The 23,603-nt window shown below is 49.3% G+C and overlaps 1 protein-coding gene across 5 annotated transcripts in view; it reads left to right on the forward strand.

Annotated features, from left to right (window-relative positions):
* Window positions 1–23,603, forward strand: part of atxn2l (ataxin 2-like) — a 44,255-nt gene that overhangs the window by 19,443 nt on the left and 1,209 nt on the right. For 3 of the 5 annotated variants that reach the window (XM_063062999.1, XM_063062996.1, XM_063062998.1), the window contains 16 exons: window positions 1,209–1,300; window positions 1,598–1,798; window positions 2,113–2,288; window positions 3,001–3,108; window positions 10,012–10,233; window positions 12,038–12,133; window positions 12,281–12,354; window positions 16,390–16,691; window positions 17,604–17,673; window positions 17,913–18,056; window positions 18,342–18,414; window positions 19,501–19,688; window positions 20,079–20,208; window positions 20,769–20,899; window positions 21,719–21,928; window positions 22,372–22,564. In XM_063062999.1, the coding sequence (XP_062919069.1) occupies window positions 1,209–1,300; window positions 1,598–1,798; window positions 2,113–2,288; window positions 3,001–3,108; window positions 10,012–10,233; window positions 12,038–12,133; window positions 12,281–12,354; window positions 16,390–16,691; window positions 17,604–17,673; window positions 17,913–18,056; window positions 18,342–18,414; window positions 19,501–19,688; window positions 20,079–20,208; window positions 20,769–20,899; window positions 21,719–21,928; window positions 22,372–22,564 (2,410 nt within the window). The remainder of the gene's footprint in view (window positions 1–1,208; window positions 1,301–1,597; window positions 1,799–2,112; window positions 2,289–3,000; window positions 3,109–10,011; window positions 10,234–12,037; window positions 12,134–12,280; window positions 12,355–16,389; window positions 16,692–17,603; window positions 17,674–17,912; window positions 18,057–18,341; window positions 18,415–19,500; window positions 19,689–20,078; window positions 20,209–20,768; window positions 20,900–21,718; window positions 21,929–22,371; window positions 22,565–23,603) is intronic. The other 2 variants (XM_063062997.1, XM_063063000.1) reach the window with 2 other exon arrangements.

The following is a 23,603-nucleotide window of genomic DNA, read 5'->3' on the forward strand; positions in this document are numbered from 1 at the left end:
AAAAGCAATTTCTTCTGATATCCATCCTAAATCTATTCCTCTGAATCTTTTTGTTGTGTTTCCTAGTTCTAAGTTAATTTACTAGTGGAAACAGCTTTTCTGCATTTATTTTGTTTATCTTTTTCATAGTTTTATACACTCAGTGGCAACTTTATTAAGCATACCTGTACTCCCTGTTAATGCAAATATCTAGTCAGTCAATCTTTTGGCAACGTGTAAAAAAAAATATATGCAGGCATGGTCCAGAGGTTCAGTTGTTATTCAACCCAAACATTATAATGGGGAAGAAATGTGATCTAAGTGACTTTGACTGTGGAATGATTGTTGTTGCCAGACAGGATGGTTTGAGTATCTCAGAAACTGCTGATCTCCTGGGATTTTCATGCACAATGGTCTCCAGAGAACCTAATAGATTGGCCTCTGAGTGTGTGTGTGTGTTTATAAGATCCCCTGTCATGGTGGCTGCAGAACAGAAGGACATCAGAGTACAACAAGTACATAGTTACATGAAGATAGTATAACAGGTAGACAGGGTGGTGAACAAGGTGTTTGGCGCACTGGGTACAGGAGAATGTTATGTTGCAGTTGTATAAGATGTTAGTGAGGCCGCAGTTGGACTATTGTGTTCTGATTTGGTCACCCTGCTGTAGGAGCGATGCTATGAAGATGGAAAAAGTGCAGAGGAGACTTAAGAGGATGATGTCGGGACTCAGGTCTGAGTTATGGAGAATGGTTGGGTCTTTAAACCTCGGAGAGTAGGAGACTGAGGGGTAACTGTACAGAGGTATAAAAAAACGATGAGCAGCACAGTTAGGGTGAATGCACACAATCTTTTTTCCTCAGGGTTGGGGATCAAGAATCAGAAGGAACAGGTTTAATGTCAGAGAGGATCAAGGTCAGTGGGGATCTGAGGGGCAATTTTCAGCTGGAGCGTGATTTGTATATGGAACGAGCTACGAGAAGAAGTGGTTGAAGCAGGTACATTTAAAAGACTAATGTGGGTACGTACATGGTAAAGGTTTAGAGGGAATTGGGCCAAAGAAAGGCAACTGGATCTGGTTCAGATGTGAATCTTGGCAAACACAGACCGACTGGGTTGAAAGACCTGTTTCCCTGCTGTCTGATGCCATCTCGTCTTAAAAATTTTTTTCCCTAATCCCGGCTGTATGTTTTCCTTGTTTCTTCATAACCTCCAACTTTATGCTCAGTCCAATGGCTGGGACGCCAACGAGATGTTCCGCTTCAATGAGGAGACGTATGGTGTGAAGACAACTTACGATAGCAGCCTCTCCTCCTACACGTGAGTATTCAAGTCTTGGTGGGCCTGTCACCATGAGGTTTCACATGAGTTTGAGTACTCCCAGAATGCTGTGGCTCAGACACAGTGCATCTCCCTCTGCACCATCATATCACACACTCGTGGCGTCAGACATAGAATGAAGGTACCTCCACACCATCCCATTGCACACTCCAGGGTCAGACATAGAGTGAGGCTCTCTTGCACTGTCCAATCGCACACTCCCGAGGTCAGACACCATTTCCCGTCACCCACAGTGATGTCCGCTCCCATGGACTAACTCTTCCTCTGGGTCCTCAGGACGCCCCTGGAGAAGGACAACTCAGCTGAGTTCCGGCAACGAGAGGCCAGAGCCACCCAGCTGGCCAAAGAGATCGAATCCAGTCCCCAGTATCGGGTGCGTGTCTCGATGGAGAATGACGATGGGCGCACGGAGGAGGAGAAGTTCAGCGCTGTGCAGAGACCTTCGCCTGATCGTGACAGCCCCAGCTTGAACTCCAGGTAGGGAAGGTTACAAGGTTGTATCTTGTCCTTGCCATCTGTGTGTGTGTGGACACATGCGCACGCAGCTCTCATTTTTCCTTTTTGGCTCACTGCCTTCTTGTTTCTCAGTTTCTCTATCGGCTTGTCTTTCACACTCTGTCTGTCTCTTGTCTTTCCCCTCTCCCCCTCTGCCTGCATCTCTATCTCTGCGAATGTACCTCTTTCTGTCTGTACCGCCTTCGCCCCCTCTACCTGTCTCCCTCTGGTCTGGCTGCTGACAGCCAACCTTCTGTGGCCCAATCTAACACTGAGGCTGTGTCTCTTCTCTGCAGGGACAGTAAGTACATCCCCCTCCCCCAGCGAAGCAGGGAAGGCAGCACCAGGGGAGGAGGCCTAAGGTCCAGCATGCCCCGGGGCGGACGAGTGGGCTCCCTCCCCCCACGGGGGGGAATCCATCACCCTGACTCTAGCTGCAGCCCATCGCCGGACCAGCGAGTGATTAACGGAGGTAAGTCACTCCCAGTTACCCCTTTCCCAATGTCTATTCCTTTGTGACCTAACTCCTTCACTATTCCTTTGTAGTCTCTTTCCCCCAACTCCCTTGCCTCACTAATCTCTCTTCCCAGGTGTTTTCCTCAGTAACACACATCAAAGTTACTGGTGAACGCAGCAGGCCAGGCAGCATCTCTAGGAGGAAGTACAGTCGATGTTTCAGGCCGAGACCCTTCATCAGTCCTGACGAAGGGTGTCGGCCTGAAACGTGGACTGTACCTCTTCCTAGAGATGCTGCCTGGCCTGCTGCGTTCACCAGCAACTTTGATGTGTGTTGCTTGAATTTCCAGCATCTGCAGAATTCCTGTTGTTTGTGTTCCTCAGTAACCCTTCTTCCCCAGCACCCTCAGATACTGACCATCCCCATCAACGTTAATCCAACTCCCTCACTCCGTCCTGTAGTGACCCCTCTCCCTCCGCATCCTATGTGGCTGATTGTATCCTCACTCACACCATACCTCAGTAACCCCACTCCTCCAGCATCCTGTATCATTAACTGTATCCCCACCAATGTAATCTAGCTCCCTCACACCGTCCCTTAGTGACCCCTCTCCCAAGCGCCCTGTGTCACTAACTGTATCTGTATTGATGTTATTCCTGTTCCCTCACACTTTTCCTCATCACTCTGCATCTCTCCCTCTCCTGGCTGCTTTCTTTCCTTGCTGCAGGGCCTTCCCGAATGTCGCCCAAGGCTCAGAGACCCACCCGTGGTGGCAAGCCCCTAATGGGAAGGGGGGGATCTGCTTCCGACAGCTCTCCACACTCTCAAGCCTCGGGTGAGTAGGCCTGATATTCACCTACAGTTATAACTTTGTCTCGGTACAGTTCCGGCTGGTTGTTGCTCTTCCCTCCCACACTCCTCCACCTGTCTTTGCATCATTTATGCCTCATGCACTTCATTATGTTATGTGTAAGTACTACTACACGATAGTGATGGAGGCAGGTTACCTTGTTCTTCTTGGGCACCGGTATAATTGAAGCCCGCTTGAAGTGAAATGTTAAAGATATCAGTGAATACTCCAGCCTGTTGAATAGCACACAGGTGTTCAGTACACTGCCAGATATCCCATCTGGGCCAGATGCTTTCCTTGGCACCCTCCTGAAGGATGCTCTCATATCTGCCTTGGAAACTGAAATCACAGGGTCATCGGAGGCTATAGACGTTCATAAAGGTATCTCCATGTTTTGTCGGTCAAAGTGAGCAGAAAAGGCATTGAACTCGTCTGTGAGTGAAACTTGCCATATATGTTGCGCAGGTTTGTTTTTGTAGGCGGTGATAGCATTAAAGCCCTGCTATAGTTTTCAACCATCCTTCTGTAATTTTAAGTTTGATCTGGAATTGCCACATCTCATGTGAAATGGCTTTCCAGAGGTCATACCTGGACCACCAGTATTTTACTTGGTCACCAGACCTATATGCTACTGAACTTGCCCTCAGCATATTGTGGATCGCTTGGTTCATCCAGGGTTTCTAGCTGGGGAAGACCGAATGATTTTCTGGTGATACACTTGTCCACTACTGTTTAAAAGCCCATCCCATGACAAACATGGCATATTCGTTCAGGTCCTCTGAGCCCTTGAACGTGGCCCAGTCCACCAATTTGAAGCAATCTTATAGCTGCTCGTCTGCGTCCCGTGACCACCTCTTTGTTACCTTTACCTCTGGAGCCTTGGGTTTTAGTCTTTGCCTGTATGCAGGTAGGAGGAGGACTGCCAGATGATCAGACTTGTCAAAATACAGTCTAGGGATTGAACAGTAGGCATTCTTAATCATAATATAACAATGGTTGAGTATGTTGGGACTCTTGGTTCTGCAGGTGATATATTGATGATAATTACAGAGGTTTCTTCAAGCAAGTCTCATTGAAGTCCTCAGCAATGCTTTGAAAGGCGTCAGGATAGACTGCTTCTTGTTTGCTAATCGTGGCACTGAATCCTAGAGTGCTTGTTCAGCATTTGCCTTTGGCATTTATAAGCTGTGGTCAGGACCATGGTGAAGAACTCTTTCCTTAAGTAAAACAGATGGCACTTTATCATTAGATGCTCCTAGTTGGGAGAACAAGAGTGAGACAAGGTTGCTACGTTCCAGCATGAGGATTTTTTATTTTTATATATATATATTAGCATGAGGACTTTATCATGAAACACACAGACCACAGGGTGCCATGATAGTGTAGTGCAGTGGAGTGGTCCCCAACCACCGGGCCGCAAAGCTTGTGCTACCGGGTTGCAAGGAAACGATATGATTTGGCGATATGAAACGAAATGAGTCAGCTGCACCTTTCCTCATTCCCTGTCACGCACTGTTGAACTTGAACATAGGGTTGCCAACTGTCCCGTATTAGCTGGGACATCCCGTATATGGGGCTAAGTTGGTTTGTCCCATACGGAACCGCCCTTGTCCTGGATTCCCCCTGCTAAGATAGAGCTGAAATGGCGTAAACCAAAGAAGCAGTTACCATTAATTTATATGGGAAAAATTTTTGAGCGTTCCCAGACACAAAACATTACCTACCAAATCATACCAAATAACACACTAAACCGAAAATAACACTAACATATAGTAAAAGCAGGAAGATTAAACCAAAACCGATTTGTAGAAAAAAAAAAGTCGGCACGTACATGCATGCGCACACTGGTGCCCGCGCAAGGCTTCATGGTCATGGTAGTCTTTCTTGGGGTAAACACAAGTATCCCGTATTTGACTGCTACTTTTGTCCCTTATTTGGGAGTGAGAAAGTTGGCAACCCTACTTGAGCAACCCTCCGGGTGCTCCGGTTCCTTCCACAATCCAAAGACATACTGGTTAGTAAATTAATTGGTCATTGTAAATTGTCCTGTGATTAGGCTAGAGTTAAATTGGTGGGTTGCTGGTGGTGTGGCTCAAGGGTATTCCATGCTGTATCTCTAAATAAAATAACCTCCCCATCTCTTCCCCTCTTTGAATCAGCATTTTTGTCCATCCGGTGGATTGAGAAGGCCTCTGGTTTGTCTGCTGCGTCCAGCTTGTCTGGAGGGATCCATGTCTCCATGAAACAATGCAGCAATCCTTCATTTCCCTTCGATACAGCAATCTTGCCCTAGGGTCTTGTTCTCCAGTAACTATGCATTTGCTAACAAGATACTCGGAAGAGGAAGGTTTACAGCCCGCCGTTTTAGTCTGGCTTGAAAGACCTTCCTTCCTTTCTCTCTCCTGGCCTTGGCAATAACCTTTTATCCACTCAAAGATGCCATACCTGCAATCCTGAGAGTTGATTCTGCCAGTTAGTTGCATGATTGTAAGATTGCAGGTTCGTTCATCCAGATTAAAAGTATGTTACTTATAGGTTGATTATAGGCTGCAAATTGCAGTGATAGTAGTTGAGAAGTATATCTTGAAGTCTCTGAGCTGTCCGCAAAACTTCGTTTATTGCCAGTACATCATTTAATAGACGTAGATGAAAGAACACGTGGATGAAAGAAAAATGGAGCGTTATGTGGGAGGGAAGGGTTAGTTTGATCTTGGAGCAGGTTAAAAAGGTCAGTACAATGGGTTCTATGTGTAATGAAATGTGTGAAGTTACCATTACTAGATGAAAGGTTGTTAGGGAACTGAAAGGTCTGAAGGTAGATGTCACCTGGTCCAGATGGTGTACACCCCAGGGTTCTGAAAGAATCACTAGGTTCTGGAATTGATTTGGAAGACTGGAAAATTGCAAATGTCACTATAGTCTTCAAGAATGGAGAGAGCAGAAGAAAGGAAACTGTAGTCTGACCTCATTGGTTGGAGGTGATTGTTAAGGGTGAGGTTTCAGAGTACTTGGAGGCACATGATAAAATAGACGGTCTTCATCATAGTTCCTTCAAGGGAAAATCTTGCCTGACAAATATGTTGGAATACTTTGAAGGTATAATAAGCAGGGTTGGCAAAGGAGAATCTGTTGATTCTATGTACAGGTTTCCCCCGCTATCCGAAGGTAGAGCGTTCCTATGAAATGGTTCGTAAGCCGGAATGTCGTAAAGTGAAGAAGCAATCACCATTTATTAATATGGGAAAAATTTTTGAGCGTTTCCAGACCCAAAAAATAACCTACAAAATCATGCTAAATAACACACAAAACCTAAAATAACAGTAACATATAGTAAAAGCAGGAATGATATGATAAATACATAGCCTATATAAAGTAGAAATACTTTCTTGCAGCACTGTCTAGCGCAGGGAAAATGTCGCGGAAGCGCTCTCGGCAGAAACACTCTCTCCAGTAACCTTTAAGCTATGAAGCTGCCAAATCATACCAAATAACACATAAAAATACACAGCCTATATAAAGTAGAAATAATGTGTGTACAGTGTAGTTTCACTTACCGGAATCGGGAAGACTCCAATAAATTGCAGTTTTGTCACAGTTAAACACTTGCTTATACGAATAACCACCTGATGCAATCAGCAATCGCCTCTGATCTGGGCTGACATTTATGTGCTGGGTGGCACCTAATTAATTAGCTTGTTTATTTCGCCTTTTTTCTTAAAGATGTGCTGTGTGCGTCCCGACTACCGCTGCGTTCTTCGCGGAGGTTGGGGACCACTGCTTAAACTATGAAGCTGCCCTCGCCACAGAACCCGATCAAACCACTCATGACTACCTTTAAATTCCACTTTCGCAACACTTTCATCACCATCGTCCAGAGCTTTCTGTTTCAGCTTATTAAAAAGACTGGCTGATTTCTCCTTAAGTATAAGAATACTTAACAGAACACCACGCTTTGTACACCCATCAATCCACTCAAGCAATAGACTTACCATTTTATCCATTATTAGACGCCGACTAAGAGAGACCACTTTGCTACGAGCAGAACCAACAGTAACATCGGCAGCTTTCAAAATTCTTTCTGTGTATAAATAGTGTGAATGGTGGACGCAGGCAAGTTCAACACACAGACAATGTCCTTACTTCGTTCACCACAATCAAAACGCTTAATTCTGTCTAGTTTTATGCTAAGTGTAACACCCTTACGAGCTCTTTTAGACTTTTCCGATACCTTAGAACTCATCTTGTTACAGGATGCACAAAATAAATCGAGACAAAGCACGTATTTAAGCAATGGCAGCTAAAATGCAGTTCCGAGGGAGGAGCTTGGCTGTTTGGGTGTGCGCTGCCTTTTTTCGTAACAGTGAAAACACCTTCTGTTAGTGAAAACAGGTAACTAATGTAGGTCTTTCGTAACAGTGAGGTCGTAAAGCGAATGTTCAGAAAACTTGGATTTTCAGAAGGTCTTTGACAGGGTGCTTAATAAGCTATGAGCCTATGGTATTGCACAAAAGTTTCTAGATGGATAAAGAAGTGGCTGATTGAGAGAAGGCAAAGAATAGAAGGTGTTGTTCCTCCATTCTGAGTATGGCTTCATCTTGACAGTAGAGGAGGCCGTGGATAGACATCAGAATGGGAATGGGATGTGGAAATAAAATGTGTGGCCACTGGGAGATCCTGCTTTCTGTGGCGGACAGAGCGTAGGTGTTCAGCAAAACGGTCTCCCAGCCTGCGTTGGGTCTCACCAATATATAGAAGGCCGCATTGGGAACACTGGACGCAATATATTATCCCAGCCGACTCACAGGTTAAGTGTCGCCTCACCTGGAAGGACTGTCTGGGGCCCTGAATGGTGGTGAGGGAGAAAGTGTAAGGGCATGTGTAGCACTTGTTCCGCTTACAAGGATAAGTGCCAGGAGGGAGATCAGTGGGGAGGGATGGGGGGGGGGACGAACGGACAAGGGAGTCGCGTAGGGAGCGATCCCTGCAGAAAGGGAGGTGGGGGGAGGAAGGAAAGATGTGTTTAGTGGTGGGATCCTGTTGGAGATGGCGGAAGTTACGGAGAATTATATGTTGGACCTGGAGGCTGGTGGGCTGGTAGGTGAGGACAAGGGGAACCCTAGTCCTAGTGGGGTAGTGGGAGGATGGGGTGAGAGCAGATGTGCGTGAAGTGGGAGAGATGCGTTTGAGAGCAGAGTTGATGGTGGAGGAAGGGAAGCCTCTTTCTTTAAAAAAGGACATCTCCTTCGTCCTGGAATGAAAAGCCTCATCCTGAGAGCAGATTTTTAAATGGAAGTTAGAGAAGTCAATGTTCATGCCATCAGGTTGAAGGCTACCCAGTCATACCCCATCCGTTATTTATTTATTATTATTTTTTCTTTTTTCTCTCCTTTTTCTCCCTCTGTCCCTCTCACTATACTCCTTGCCCATCCTCTGGGCTCCCCCCCCCCCGGCCTTTCTTTCTCCCTAGGTCTCCCGTCCCGTGACCCTCTCATATCCCTTTTGCCAATCAACTTTCCAGCTCTTGGCTCCATCCCTCCCCCTTCTGTCTTCTCCTATCGTTTCAGATCTCCCCCTCCCCCCCACTTTCAAATCTCTTGCTATCTCTTCTTTTAGTTAGTCCTGACGAAGGGTCTCAGCCCGAAACGTTGACTGTACCTCTTTCTGTTGATGCTGCTTGGCCTGCTGTGTTCACCAGCAATTTTTATGTGTGTTGCTTAAAATTCCAGCATCTGCAGATTTACTCGTGTTTGCATATTTAAGATGGAGTTTGATAGGTTCTTGATTAATCAGGGTATCAGAGATTACAGGGAGAAGGTAGGAAAATGGGGTTGAACAGGATAATCAATCAGCCATGATGGAATTGCAGGGCAGATTTGATGGACTAAATAGCCTAATCCTGTTCCTATGTCCTTTTGTATAAAAACATGAGGGGTGCATTTAGGGTGAATGTGCACAGTCTTTTTTAGCCCATGAATAGGGAATCAGGAACCAGGCGTCATAAGATTTAAGGTGAAGGCAGAGATTTAATAGGGACTTGAGGGGCAGCTTTTTCACCCAGAAGGTGGTCCGTATGTGGAATGAGCTGCCACAGGAAGTGATTAAAGCTGGTACATTAGACAATGTTTTAAAAAAAAATGTTTGAATGGTTATGTGATTAGGAGGAACGTGGGCCAAGTGTGTGCAGTTGGGAATCTGAGTTAGCACAGACTCTTCTGGGCAAAGGGCCTGTTTCCTTGTTGTATTTTATTTTATTTAGAGGTACAACATGGAACAGGTCCTTCTGGCCCAACAAACTGCACAGTCCAGCATCCCACATATTTTAACCGTAGCCAAATCACAGGACCATTTACAATGTCTATTTAACCTATTAACTGGTATGGTCTTTGGACTGTGGGAGAAAACCAAGCACAAGGAGGAAATCCATGTGACTCATGGGAAGAATGTATATACTCATAGAGGACACCGGAATTGAACTCTGAACTCCTATGCCCTGAGTTGTAATAGTGCTGCGTTAATCGCTATGCTACTGTGGCCCACGTGAAAACCTACATCATGACATTATCTCCCTCCTCTCCCCCCCCCACTCCTCTTCCCCCCCCACTCCTCTTCCCCCCCCACTCCTCTTCCCCCCCACTCCTCTTCCCCCCCCACTCCTCTCCCCCACTCCTCTCCCCCCAACTCCTCTCCCCCCCAACTCCTCTCCCCCCAACTCCTCTCCCCCCAACTCCTCTCCCCCCCCAACTCCTCTCCCCCCCAACTCCTCTCCCCCCCCACCTCCTCTCCCCCCCCCACTCCTCTCCCCCCCCAACTCCTCTCCCCCCCAACTCCTCTCCCCCCCCAACTCCTCTCCCCCCCCCCAACTCCTCTCCCCCCCCCTTTCTCTCGCAGGTATTAACCGGCCTTACCACCCCCGCTCCCCAAAGTCCAGTGTGGGTTTGCCTGCACTCTCCGCCCAGGAGCTCCCAGGCCCAGTGCCTGCTCCAACCTCCCCGCCAGAAGCCAGGAGGGCCCCGCCTCCCCCTTCCGTCGGCACCGACACTTCCGGCTCGCCATCTCCCGGCTCATCGTCTCCCAAGCCGGCCACACCAGCTCCATCCTTCACCACAGACGGTAAGCAGTCCATCCCACTGTGTGCTTTGGAGTGGTGTGTGGAGTGTGCAGACTAGGGTCATGTACTCACAGAGCAGTACAGCACTGATTCAGGCCCTTTGACCCAACAAGTCCATACTGACCCAAGTTCCCATCTGAGCTAATTCCCTCTGCCCACTTTTGGTCCATGTCCCTCTAAACCTTTCTTATCCATGTGTACATCCATCCTAGCTATGCCCCTCATGATTTAATACATCTGTTGTTTTATACATAAACCACCAGAACACCTGAATTAGACCTCAGCCTTTAAACCACTCCTGGAGATCTGTTATTCTATATATAAACCTGCTGAACCTCTAGATTAGATCCCAAGTGGATGCTAATAGATCCAATCCTGGGGAAATATTATTCTGCTATTCTATATAAACACCCCTCATGAATCACTGGCTTAGATCTTAGTTTGTAACCCAGGGTTGTGTAAACCCTCTCCCGTACCCCTGGACTTGATTCAGCCTATAATCCACTCCCAAAGACACATTCTGTATACAAACCCAACCTAACTTGTTGATGAAATCCCAGCCTTTAACCCACTCTCAGGGATCTGTTATTCTAAGTCTGAAACTCCCAAACTTCTGGATTAGATCCCAGGCTGTAACCCAGTTATTCTATATATAAAATCATGTCACAGTCTGTAAATCACTTGAGCTGTGGGGAACCTGAACTATGATACAGTGAGTGTGGTTTTCAAAAATCGAACTAAGCCACAAGATGGTAGAAACACACAGCAGAAATGTATAAAGCTTTGAGAAACGGATAAGGAAGACAGAATCTTTTCTGGGGTGAAGATGGGTATGGGTATATATGTGCGAAGGAGTAAGTTTAAAGAAAATGTGCAGGTTAAGTTTTTTTTTCACAGGGAGGGTGGTGGGTGCCTGGGATGCGCTGCCAGAGTTAGATATGATGGAGTGTTTAAGAAGCTCTTTGCAGGGCAAAGGGAACAGGCATTTCAGGACTGGGGAACCATCAGAAGCAGCAGATCTGTTCTCTATCCCAGTATGCAGCCTGGTGTTGCTGCATCTTCCCTGCTCTTCCCTCCTCTCATCAAACCAGAAGATCAATGTTGCCTGTACGATGGATGGCAGTGCCCCATGGCGTGTTGTAGAACAGGCCTAGTGTTGGAGGTTCACAGTTACCTGCAAATGGTGTCACTGACCGGACGATGAAAAAGGCATTTGTTTGGTATGCTGGCCTTAATTAGTTAGTTCTAGTCACCCCAATGCAGGAAGGGTGTGGGGCTTTGAAGGATGCTGTAGACGGATGCTTCCAGGATTAGAGGGCATGAGTTATAAAGAGAGGTTGGACCAAGTTGGTTTGTTTTCTTTTGGAGCGGCAGGGGCTGAGGAGAAACCTGATTGTGGTTTATGATCTTTTCATGAAAGGCAGAGGAGCGCAGACAGAATCATTTGCTCCAATTCTACCAGGCATGCATTCAAAGTTCAAAGAAGATATGAGGGTCAAGCTTTTTTTATGTCGAGAGTGGGGTGCCTGAAATATGCCACCCAAGGCTGGTGGTAGAGACAAATATGATGAAGATGTGTAAGAGACTGTTAGACAGACACATGAATGTGCAGGGAATGGAAGGAGGTGGTTGATCTACAGGGAGATGGGATGCAGACATGATGAGCTGAAAGGTCTTCCATCCCCAACCAAATTTCTCCCTGTGACACCCATGCTTTGGAGTACTGTTCTTTGGGTGTTTAATGGGTGCTGGCTTTTAAGAAACAGTGACAGTGGTGTTTTGTCTCTGTTGCACCCTCGTTTCCAGTGAAAGATCTCGGGAGTGTCTCAGGGAAGGAGCTGCCCCGGCCAGTGGAGATCCCCTCCAGTAATGCCCAGGAGCTGGGCAAAGTGGCGGTTAAAGGTAGGCTGCTATGCCAGGGACGTACAGTGAGGAGGGAGGTAGGGTGGGGTGAAGAGGAGAGAGCATCTCTGGAGGGGATATGAGGGGGAAGCTCTCAATTCCTAACCTGCTGTCGTCTTGTTTCTGTTGCCCTCCCCTCCTCCACAGGTATTGTCCCTTCTATGTCAGACCAGAAGCGGAATCAGATTGAGGAGCTGAAGAAGTTTGGAGAAGACTTCCGGGTAAGAGAAATGGCAGATGGTTTAATCTGTGGAAGTGTGGGATGTTGCATTTTGTGAGGTCAAATATAATAGGATAGGACAGGGCATGGTTTGTGGCAGGACCCTTAAAAATGTTGGGATACAGAATGATCTTGGGATGCAAGTCCACAGATGTTGGCAAGTGGCTGCAGAAGTAGATAAGATGGTAAAGAAGGCTTTTGGCTCGTTTGCATTCATTGGTGGGAGTGTTGAGTAGAAAAGTCAGCTGAAGTTACATTACAGTTGTATTAAACTTTGGTTGGACTGAACTTGGAGTATTGAGTGCCGTTCTGGACACCCCTTTACAGAAAGGATGTAGGGGCCTTGGAGAGAGTGCAGAAGTAGTTCACCAGGGTGCCTGGATTAGCGGGCATGAGCTGTAAGCAGAGGCTGGACAAACTGGGACGGTTTTCTCTGGAGTAGCTGAGGCTGAGAAGAATCCTGATAGAGGTTTATAAGATTATGAGAGGCATAGATAGACAGCCGGTATTTTTTCCCCCAGAGTGGAAATGTTTAATATTTAAGGTGAGAAGGAGGTAGTTCAAAGTACATGTGCAGGGCATGTTTTTTACCCAGAGAGTGGTAAGTGTCCGGTATGTGCTGCCTAGCGTGGTGATGGGAGGAGGATACAATAGAGGTGTTTAAGAGGCTTTTATTTGCAGGGAATGGAGGGATACAGACTTCGTGCTGGTGGATGAGGTAGTTAGATTGCTATCATATTCAGCAAAGGCACAGTGGGTCGAGAGGCCTACTTCTGTACTGCATTGTTCTACATTTATTGCCTAAGGGTGCCACGCAGATGAAAAGCAACTCTGGAAGGGAGTGATGGTGGGGGAGAGTCGGGTGTAGAGGAGAGCGTAAACCTCTGTTAATGCTATTGGGTTGATGGGAAGATCCCAATCAGTTGACTGACAGGTTTCCCCAGACCAAACAACCAAAACCTGAAAATGTGCTGAGCGATGCAGTGGGTAAAGCTATTAAAACCATAAGACACAGGAGCTGAATTGGGGATTGGCTTCGTCAAGCACCTTTTTCCCTGACTGCTACAACAGCCAGGGTCTTCCAGAAGCCACCCATCTCACCTTAGATAACATCTTAAGATAGAAGGACAGAATTGGCCATTTGGCCCATTGGGATAGTTTAAGTATACCAAAAGACTTTGCCTCCACCTCCACAACCTTCTGTAGCAATAAATTCCACAGATTCATCACCGTCCTTATCTCTGTCTAAAGCAGGGGTTCCCATCCTTTTTTATGCCATGGACCAATACCATTAAGCAAGGGGTCCATGGATCCCAGGTTGGGAACCCCTGGTCTGGAGAGATATCCTAGTCTAAAGCCGTGCCCTCTGGTCCTGTAGAATCTCACGCTGTTGACAACAACCTCTCCAAGACCACTCTTTCTTGGATTTTCAATATTTGGCCTGTATCCCTCTAAACCTTTCCTATCTGTGTACCTGTTTAGAGTCTTTTAAATATTGTGTGCTATACACAAAATGTTGGAGGAACTGAGGAGATCAGGTCTCATCTATAGAGGGGAATAAACGGATGACTTTTCAGAACAAAGCCCTTCATTAGAACCGGAAAGGAAGGAGGCAGAAGCCAGAATGTGGTGCTGGGGGAGGGGGATGTGCACAAGCTGCCAGGTGATGGTGAGGTGGGGGGAAGTAGAGGGTGCTGGTGGGTGGGGCAGAGGGAATGAAGTAAGAAGCTGGGAGGTGACTTGTGGTAGAGTTAAAGGGCTGAAGAAGGAGGAGTTTGATAGGAGAGGACAGTGGACCATGGAAGAAAGAGAAGGAGAGGAATCCAGTTGGGGTGCGATGTGCTGGTGGTGGGCAGATGAAGAGAAGAGAATGGGTCAGATGGGAACCAGAAAGGGGAAGGAAGAGGGAGTGTAGGTTCTTATTCTGCATTCTGTTATTGTAGCTTGCACTATCTCAATGCAGAGGTGTATGGAGTGATCTGCCTGGATGAGAGTCAGAATCAGGTTATTAGCATAAAAAGAAGTTTGAAATATTGAGCAGCATACACACAATGCTGGAGGAACTCAGCAGGTCAGGCAGCATCTGGATGAGTTTCAGGTGAGTTTCTTCATCAAGATTGGAAAGGAAGGTTGCAGAATCTAGAATAAGAAGTGGTTCCTTCAGCATTTTTTGTGTTTTGCTCAAGATTTCCAGCATCTGAAGAAACTCTTGTGTTTCAGATATTGTGATTGTATCTGCTTCTATCACTACGTCTGGATGCTTTTTCCATATACAGACCAACTTCTAGGAGGAAACCTTGCCCCTTTAAGTCATTTGCATTTCAAGAAACCAATGCCCTTTGGCTCTTGATTCCCTAACTCTGGGAGAGAAGGCCTGTCACCACGCCCACACATCATATCTCTGCCCGTGATGGTTTTATAAACCTCTGTCAGGTCACCCCTCAGCCTCCTTTGCTCCGGGGAAAACAGTCTGAGCCTGTGCAGATAACTGGAGCCCTCTGCCTGTAATTTCCCTTGAATCTTTTCTAAAGCCACTCTAGCTTAATCACACCCTCCTACAATTGTACGAATAGAACAGCGAACTGTACGTCAAGTGTGACCTCTTCATCATTTTGTATAGCTGTAACAAGACATCCCAGCTCCCATAATTAGGGAATAATAAGATCATGAGGATGTTGACAAAGTCAGTTTTTAAAACTAGATAGCAGAAGTTTAAGGAAAGGGGAAAGATTTAAAGGGGAACGGAGAGACAACTTTTTCACCCAGAAGGTGATAGGTTTCCAGAATGAGCTACCAGTAAGAGTGGTATGGGTGGATACATTAACAATGTTTAAATGTAGGTGAATAACTTAGGAGAGAGGTTGAACAAGCTGCAAATTCTTTACAATCTGCAAGATGTTTTTGAGGGCACAGTATCACCTGCCAGCTTGTACTTCTCCATCACCTTCTTAATCAGGCTTTTGCCCCCTTCCTTCCAGGCCTGATGAAGGGTTTCAGCCAGAAACGTCAACTGTTTATTTCTCTTCATGGATGCTGCCTGCCTTACTGAGTTCCTCCAGCATTTGTTATGTATTGCTCAGGATTTCCAGCATTGCTGAATCTGTTGTGGTTTTGTAAATGTCTACACTCTTTTCAGCCTTATGGCATCTTTCCTACATTAAGATGACCTGAAATTGAACATGTTCGTGAGGCTGCACTTGGAGTATTGTGTTCACTTTTGGTTACTGATACAGGAAAGATGCTGTGAAACTGGAAAGAATGCAGAGGAGCTTTACGAGGATGTTGCTCTGACTCGATATACTGAGTTAAGAAAGAGGTTCGGCAAGTTTGGGCTTTATTCCTTGGAGTGTAGGAGACTGAGGGGTGACCTTACAGAGGTGTATAAAACCACGAGGGGCACAGACAGGGCGAATGTGCACTGTCTTTCCTCCCAGAGTTGGGGAATCAAAAACCAGAGGGCACAGGTTTAAGGGGAGAGATTTAATAGAGACCCCCAGAGCAACATTTTCACACAGTGGGTGGTCTGTATATGGAACAAGCCGCCAGAGGAAGTGATTGAGGCAGAGACATTAACATTCAAAAGTCACTTGGACAGGTACATTGATAAGAAAAGTTTAGAGAGGTTTTGGAACAAATGTGGGCAATGGGATGGGCTCAGATGGACACAGGAAAACTGGGGGTGATAAGTAAATGAGCTGGAGGAACTCAGCAAATTGAACAGCATCCGTGGGGAGGGGTGTGGGAGGGTTGTAACAACCAGATAACCTGGCATATTCTTCTAGCAGAGACATGAGCTATTAAGTCAATGGGCCCCTTTTAGTGGATGGGGCAGTCAGTCAAGGTGGGATGATGTTGAGGGGAGTTGGGTGTGTAGTGTTGGGGGATATTTGTAACAGTCATTAAAGGAGGTGTGTGGGTGTGTCTATTCTAATCCCTGCATCTTCCTGCTTCTCTTCCCAACCATTCCCCTCCACTTGGCATACCACTCCCTCCCCCTTCCCTCCTCCACCCTGTTCCACCCCCCTCCCCCCAACAGCTCCAGGAGCTGGGAAGTGCCCCCTCCAGGCTGAAGGAGGTGGTGGAGAAGCCTGGTGAGGGGGTGGAAGAAGGCTGCTGCCCCTCTCGTGAGCCCACAGGCAATCTGCCAGCTTCCACTGAGCTGGCGGGGGAGGGACCAATTCCTCCCACTCTTGCCGCCGGCCCCCCACCGGCCCCCGAGGCCGGGGAGAGGCGAGACGACAGGAAGCCTGGGGAGACAGCGGAGGGGGCACTGCCAGCCCCACCTAGTCCCCAGGGCAAGTGCGACGGAGGCGAGGAAGAGAAGGAGGGCATGTCGGAGTGAGTACCTTGAGGAAGCCTGGGCTGGGCGTGGTTAGACTGTACCGAGGGCACAGTGCGGGTTCTATTCTGATAGACCACAACAAGGACTCAGTTAAGGCTTTTCCTTCTATTAGATCACAAGGAGTCCCATTCAGGGTTCCTGCTCCTTTATTTATTTATTGGGATAAAGCACAGAATAGGCCCTAATAGTCCTTCGAGCCATGCCACCCAGCAATCCAGCCCAATCACGGAACAATTTACAATGACCAATTAACCTACCAACCAGTACACCTTTGGATTGTTGGGAGGAAACCAGATCACCCAGGGAAAACACACACATTCCATGGGGAGGGCAGGACATATAGACTCCTCACAGATGACGTTGGAGTTGAACTCCAGACACTAATACCTCAAGCTGTAATAGTGTTGTGCTAACCGCTGCACTACTGTGGCACCCTGGGAGCCCATTAGACCGCACTGGGAGCCCCTTTCAGGGTTCTTGTCCCATTAGACTCCATTGAGTCAGGCAGCACAGTAACAGGAGATGCACAAGATTGCACCTATGGAATCCAGGGTGACAGAGAAGTCTCAGCTGGATCAGGTAGCATCTGTGAGGGAAATGGCCATCAACGATTCTGTGAACGGTCGCGACCTGAAATGCTGACTGTCCATTTCCCTCCCCAGATACTGCCAGCCCACTGTTGTTGTGAAATAACTGGTTCTTTGGTGTCCTACCATTTCATTTTCTCTCGCTTAGATTCTCCTTCCCTTTGCCCTAATGTTTAACTGCTATGCTGATAGAATTTCTCCCTCCATCAGCCTCTCAGGCAGTGTGTCCCAGATTCCAACCACTCCCCTCATTTACTGTGTGCTTTCTACCCTTGTACCAACTGCTCCTTGACACGCCCTACTACTGTGTCTCCCACCCAGGCAAGTGAAGAAGTCAACCTTGAACCCCAACGCAAAGGAATTCAATCCCACCAAGACACACATACCCGTGGTGAGTCCGTCTTGCACAATTTCCTATTGGGGACGAGCTGAGCTGCGATAGAGGTTTGTAGGGACCACTTGTAAAGAAAACCTGGATGAAGTGGGGTGGGGTAAGGTTGTTTTGGTTCGTGAGAGGATGCTGTGCATAATGGTGTGGCAGTGGTGGTGGGAAGTCTTGACCGGTTGGTCAGCGACCATGGGGAGAGGAGCAACTGCTCTGGGTAAATTCTGTTCTTTCTGTGGTTGCAGACCAAGCCGGCCAGTACCCCAACGCCCCCGCGCCCTCAGACTCAGCCCAGCCCTTCCATTGTGGTGACGCCAGGCCAGAATGCCATCTACAATGCTCAGTACATCTCTTACGTGCATGGTATCCACATGAACCCCACCGTCCAGGTAGGTGGAGTGTGGATTACCTGTCCGCTCTCCTACGTTCCATCCTAACGCTTCCTCCAACCTCGCACGCCCACCCCTCCACATCCAGATAAGTCACAGTAATTCCGATTCCAGTGCTGTCTGCGCGCGTGTGTAACTCCGCTCGCCCGTAACCCTGCCGCCCCCTCACTCGCCTGTAACCCTGCCTCCCCCTAGCCCACCCGCATGTAATCCCCTTTTCTGTGATTTGCTTCCCTCTGCACTCCTTTTCTGGAGAACGCTAACCTCTCTCCATCTCTCTCCCAGGGACCCCAGGTCTATCAATACACCATTCCCCCAGTTCAGGTCAGCCAGAGTAAACCATTCCGAACCACTAAAGGTAAGGTTTCAAATCCACGTGCTGTCCACTCAGGTTACACCATAGCAGGAGCCCTGCGCAGAGTTCACTTCCCCCTCTTGTTAGAAAGTTGGAACCAGTCATTTAAAATTCTTTCTGTGTTTCTCTCCTGTTTCAGCATTAGGCATTTCTGCACGTATTCTCAAACAAAGGAGACACTTTACACATTTAAACCACAAGAATTTGCTTTACTAGTTGTATAAAACTAAGACTTATTATCTACCAAACGAGATGACCTGCAGAATGCAGAGAGACTTCCATGCAGTCTTTTCTTCCTTTCCCTCTCAACGTACTCTCGCCCTGTCAACATACTCTGATCTTCTCATCATACTTGTCTTCTTCAGCTTACTAGTCCTGGTAGTGACCTAACCTGAGAGAAAACTCTACCCTTGCACGAAGGAATTCCCCCTTCTTATACCCTTCAAAACCTCATACTTTACCGTGCATTTCATACCTGCTCCTGCAGCATGATCGCCTTCCCCAGGTTAACTTGTTTTTCACCATTATCTACCATTATGGCTGTAGATTTGTACTCTGTTAACTTTCTTAAAATGTTACTGGCTCTCTTGTACTTTCTCAAAACAGTCCCACTTTTAAGTTAATGCCATTTTGTCTCCATTTTATACCAAGGAAGAATCATATTAAACTCTCTCTCTACACACTGGGAGTTTTTTTTGTGGTTGTCCTCCTGTTAGACCACACTGGAAGCCTGCTCAGAGTTCCTTGCCGTTAGACAGCACTGGGAGCACTGTTCAGAGTTTCCTTTCTTGTTATACCACACTGTTCAGGGATACTGTTGTGTTCGACCGCACTGGAACCCTGCCTGGAGTTCCACTACCGTGAGAATTCAGCAAAAGCCTTGATCTGATCCCCTCTTGTTAGAATGCACCAGAACCACCATTTGGCATTCTCCTCCTGTTAGACAACATTGAGAGTACAGTTTCATCAAGTTATGGGGGCAAAAGTGGATGACAAGGGGGACAGGAGGTAGTTTGGGAGGGTCAGGCTCTGTCAGTATACCCCACCCGCTTGCTGTTAATGGTTTGTCTTGTTGATCTGTCTCTGCAGGTTCTGTGCCCCCCCAGCGCTCTGAGCAGCACCACCCTCCATCTGCCCCGCCTATCATGCAAGCCGCCTCTGCCGCCGGGCCTCCACTGGTGGCAGGGCCCTACTCGCCCCCTTACTTGCCCTATGGGCCGCAGCAGTTCACCGGACAGCCCGCCATGATGCAGGCCATGGCACAGTACCACTCACAGGTTGGGAGTCCATCTATCTCTGTCTCTGTCTGTCCTTTCCTACTTCTTTTTCCCTTCCCTCCCCCCTCTCCCCCCCCAGTTACTCTGTCTTCTGCTCTCCCAACTTCTCCCATCCCACCCCCTCTATCTCTCTCTCCCCCCTTACCTGTCTCATTTCCCTCCCCCCTCCCCTCCCCATTTCCATTTTCCCTCCACCTCTCACCCCTCCTCCTTCCCCTTGCACCCTCCCCTCCTCCTTTCCTTCTTCCGCCCCCACACCACCACTTTCTTTTTCTCTATTTCTATCTCTCTCTGTCTCTCACCTGAACGTGAGAGACACCCTGTACCCCCCCTTTCCTGTATCTTCTTCCGGCCTGTGACACTCACGCCTCCCTCCTTCCTTCCCCACAGCCGGTCTACGCCTCCATGATTCAGAGCAACACTCGGATGATTGGATCCGCTCCTCACCCCCAGGCCATTGTGTCCAGTTCGGGCCCCCAGTACCCCTCAACTGAGCAGGCTCCTCCCCAAGCGATGTACGGTGAGTGTCGTCTCTCATCCTGTAGGGGATGGGAGAGAAGGGCAGGGACAGGGTTGGGGGTGAGAGGTGGGAAGAGAGGAAAGAAGAATGCTGAGGGGAAGAGAGCAGGGAGGTGGGTGCTGGGGGGAGAGGGCAGGGCGGTGAGGGGAGAAAGGTGGGAATGGAGGCGATGCAGGTTGTGGAGAGGGAGAGGGGAGGGAAGTGGGTGGGGGAGGGGATGGAGGTTGTGGGTGGGGGAGAGGGGAGGGAAGTGGGTGGGGGAGGGGATGGAGGTTGTGGGTGGGGGAGGGAAGTGGGTGGGGGAGGGGATGGAGGTTGTGGGAGGGGGAGGGAAGTGGGTGGAGGAGGGGATGGAGGTTGTGGGAGGGGGAGGGAAGTGGGTGGGGGAGGGGATGGAGGTTGTGGGAGGGGGAGGGAAGTGGGTGGGGGAGGGGATGGAGGTTGTGGGTGGGGGAAGAAGGGAGGAGGTGTTGGCAGAGAGAAGGGAGCTTCTTTTGTTGGTGGTTGGGACAAGGTTGGAGAGGTGGACAAACTTCACCTGCTGCTTTTTTCTTCTACAGTGTCGGCGCAGGTGCCCCAGGCGTACCCCCACGCCACACCGCTTCACCACCACAGCACACATCCTCAGCCAGCAACCACCCCCACCGGCAACCAGGCTCAGGGACAGCATGCTGCCCCCAGCCCCGTGCAGGTACTGGGACCCACTCCCCCATCCCCTCCCCTGCATACCTTCCCATCGCTCTCACATCCTCCTGCCCCTCCCTCCCTGCCTCAGTTTATTCCCTCCCACCCTCCCTCCCCATCGCTCTCCCCTTTTCCCTCCTACCATTGCTTTCAGACCTATCCTTTCCCTTATCTCCCTTCCCCCGGTGTAACGAAACAAAGGTTGGGCCGTGGGTGAAAATGAGGGGCCAACCCATTGATTCTTGACCACCTGTTGTGTCTGTCTGGCAGAGCAGCTGTGCTGTAGCCTCCTGCCCGTCTGCAGGGAAATCCTGTGGCCTCAGCTTGGTCACCACTTTTGGCAGAGGGGCTGAAGATGAGCCTAAGGGCCTGGCACAGCAGTCTAGATGGGCAAAGGGCCCCACTATAGCAGCTGTTGAAGGCCCATAAGAGCTCCAATGTAGCAGACTGCAGATGGGCCAAAGGATCTCTATTTGGTAAAGAATGTCAGTGTAGCAGGCCGTAGACAGGCCAAAGGATCCCAGTGTAGCAGACAGTAGACAGGCCAAAGGACTCCAGTGTAGCAGACGATAAATAGGCAAAGGACCCCGGGGTAGCAGGTTGCAGATAGGTCAAAGGATCCTGTGTGCAGGGTATAGATGGGCCAAGAATGTGGGATTGGAGGCTGCAGAAAGGCCGATAGGCCCGAGGTTTGTGGGTTACAGATGGGCCAAGGGGCCCCGGGGCAAGGTGGCAGCAGGCGCGCGAGACGGTCTCGGAGCAGGGCCTGCTCAGTCTGCAATGGTGCCTGACATCTCAGTCACTCTCTCTCTCTTTCTGTCTCCAGCAGCACCAGGGCAGCCAGCCCCCTCACATATCGAATACGCCGGGCCAGCAGAGCCTCTACCATGCCGCACTGACCCCCACCCCACCGTCCATCACACCTGCCCCCAATCCCCAGTCCCCACAGACGAGTTTCCCACAGCAGGCTGTCTACGCCATCCACCCCCACCAGCAGCTCCAGCACGGGTACACCAATATGGCACACGTCACGCAGGTGGGCATCTGTCTTTCTGTCTGCGCGTGCGCGCGTCTTTGTGTGAAATAACTAAATTGTACTGTGTGCATGTGTAAATGCATCCCTGTGTCTGCATGCATGCACTTTATTGGTGAACGTGTGTCAATACGTAAACACGTGCAAGTCTGCTGGCAGGTACAGTAAATGTGTTCAGCGTGCCTGTGTGTGTGAGCGCGGGATCCTTCGGTTGCACTGGCGCGTGACCCCCTTCCCCTCATTCCCTCCATTTCTACACCCCTATTCCCTCCCACCTCGCTGCCCTCACTTTCCCCTTTACCTCACTCACCCCCTCTCTTTGCCCCACCCTTGTTTGCCTCTCCTTCCCCAACTACCCCCCCCCCAGCCTCTCTTCCTCAACCAACCAACTCGCTCTTCCTGAGTCTATTGACCTCTCTCGTCTCTCGCCTCCCTCCACCCCTCAGGCCCACGTGCAGTCAGGCATGGCTGGACCCCACCACCACCCTGGACCCTCGCACCACACGCAGGTGATGCTGCTACCGGCTCCACAGACACACGGACATGGGGGTCCCACCCAGCAGGGCGCCCCACACAGCGGTGTCCCAGCCATGTCTGCCAATGCCACCACTCACTACACCTACATCGGGCATCCCCAAGGTAAGGGAGAGGGAGTGCAGGGAGCCTCACCCTGTGTCTGACCCATGGAGTATGTGACCAAATGATGTTGAGTGAGCTTCATCCTGTGGCTGACTGTAGGAGTGTTTAATGAGATGGTATTGGTTTTCCTGTATCTGACTTCAGGAATGTGTGACAGCATGGTGTGGAGGGAGCTTCACTCTGTGTCTGACCCCGGGAGTGTGTGATGGGACGGTGTGGAGGGAGATGCACTCTGTGTTTGACCCCGGAAGTGTGTGATGGGACGGTGTGGAGGGAGATGCACTCTGTGTCTGACCCCGGGAGTGTCTGATGGGACGGTGCGGAGGGAGATTCACTCAGTGTCTGACCCTGGGAGTGTGTGATGGGATGGTGTGGAGGGAGCTTCACTCCGTGTCTGACCCCGGGAGTGTGTGATGGGATGGTGTGGAGAGAGCTTCACTCTGTGTCTGACCCCGGGAGTGTGTGATGGGACAGTGTGGAGGGATCTTCACTCCGTGTCTGACCCCGGGAGTGTGTGATGGGACGGTGTGGAGGGAGTTTCACTCTGTGTCTGACCCCGGGAGTGTGTGATGGGACGGTGTGCAGGGAGCTTCACTCTGTGTCTGACCCCGGGAGTGTGTGATGGGATGGTGAGGAGGGAGATTCACTCTGTGTCTGACCCCGGGAGTGTGTGATGGGACGGTGTGGAGGGAGATTCACTCTGTGTCTGACCCCGGGAGTGTGTGATGGGACGGTGCGGAGGGAGCTTCACTCTGTCTGACCCCGGGAGTGTGTGATGGGACGGTGTGGTCTGTCTGACCCCGGGAGTGTGTGATGGGACGGTGTGGAGGGAGCTTCACTCTGTATCTGACCCCGGGAGTGTGTGATGGGACGGTGTGGAGGGAGCTTCACTCTGTATCTGACCCCGGGAGTGTGTGATGGGACTGTGTGGAGGGAGTTTCACTTTCACTCTGTGTCTGACCCTGGGAGTGTGTGATGGGACAGTGTGGAGGGAGCTTCACTCTGTGTCTGACCCCGGGAGTGTGTGATGGGACAGTGT

Source organism: Mobula hypostoma, chromosome 11 (assembly GCF_963921235.1).
Source record: "Mobula hypostoma chromosome 11, sMobHyp1.1, whole genome shotgun sequence".
Lineage (NCBI taxonomy): Eukaryota > Metazoa > Chordata > Chondrichthyes > Myliobatiformes > Myliobatidae > Mobula > Mobula hypostoma.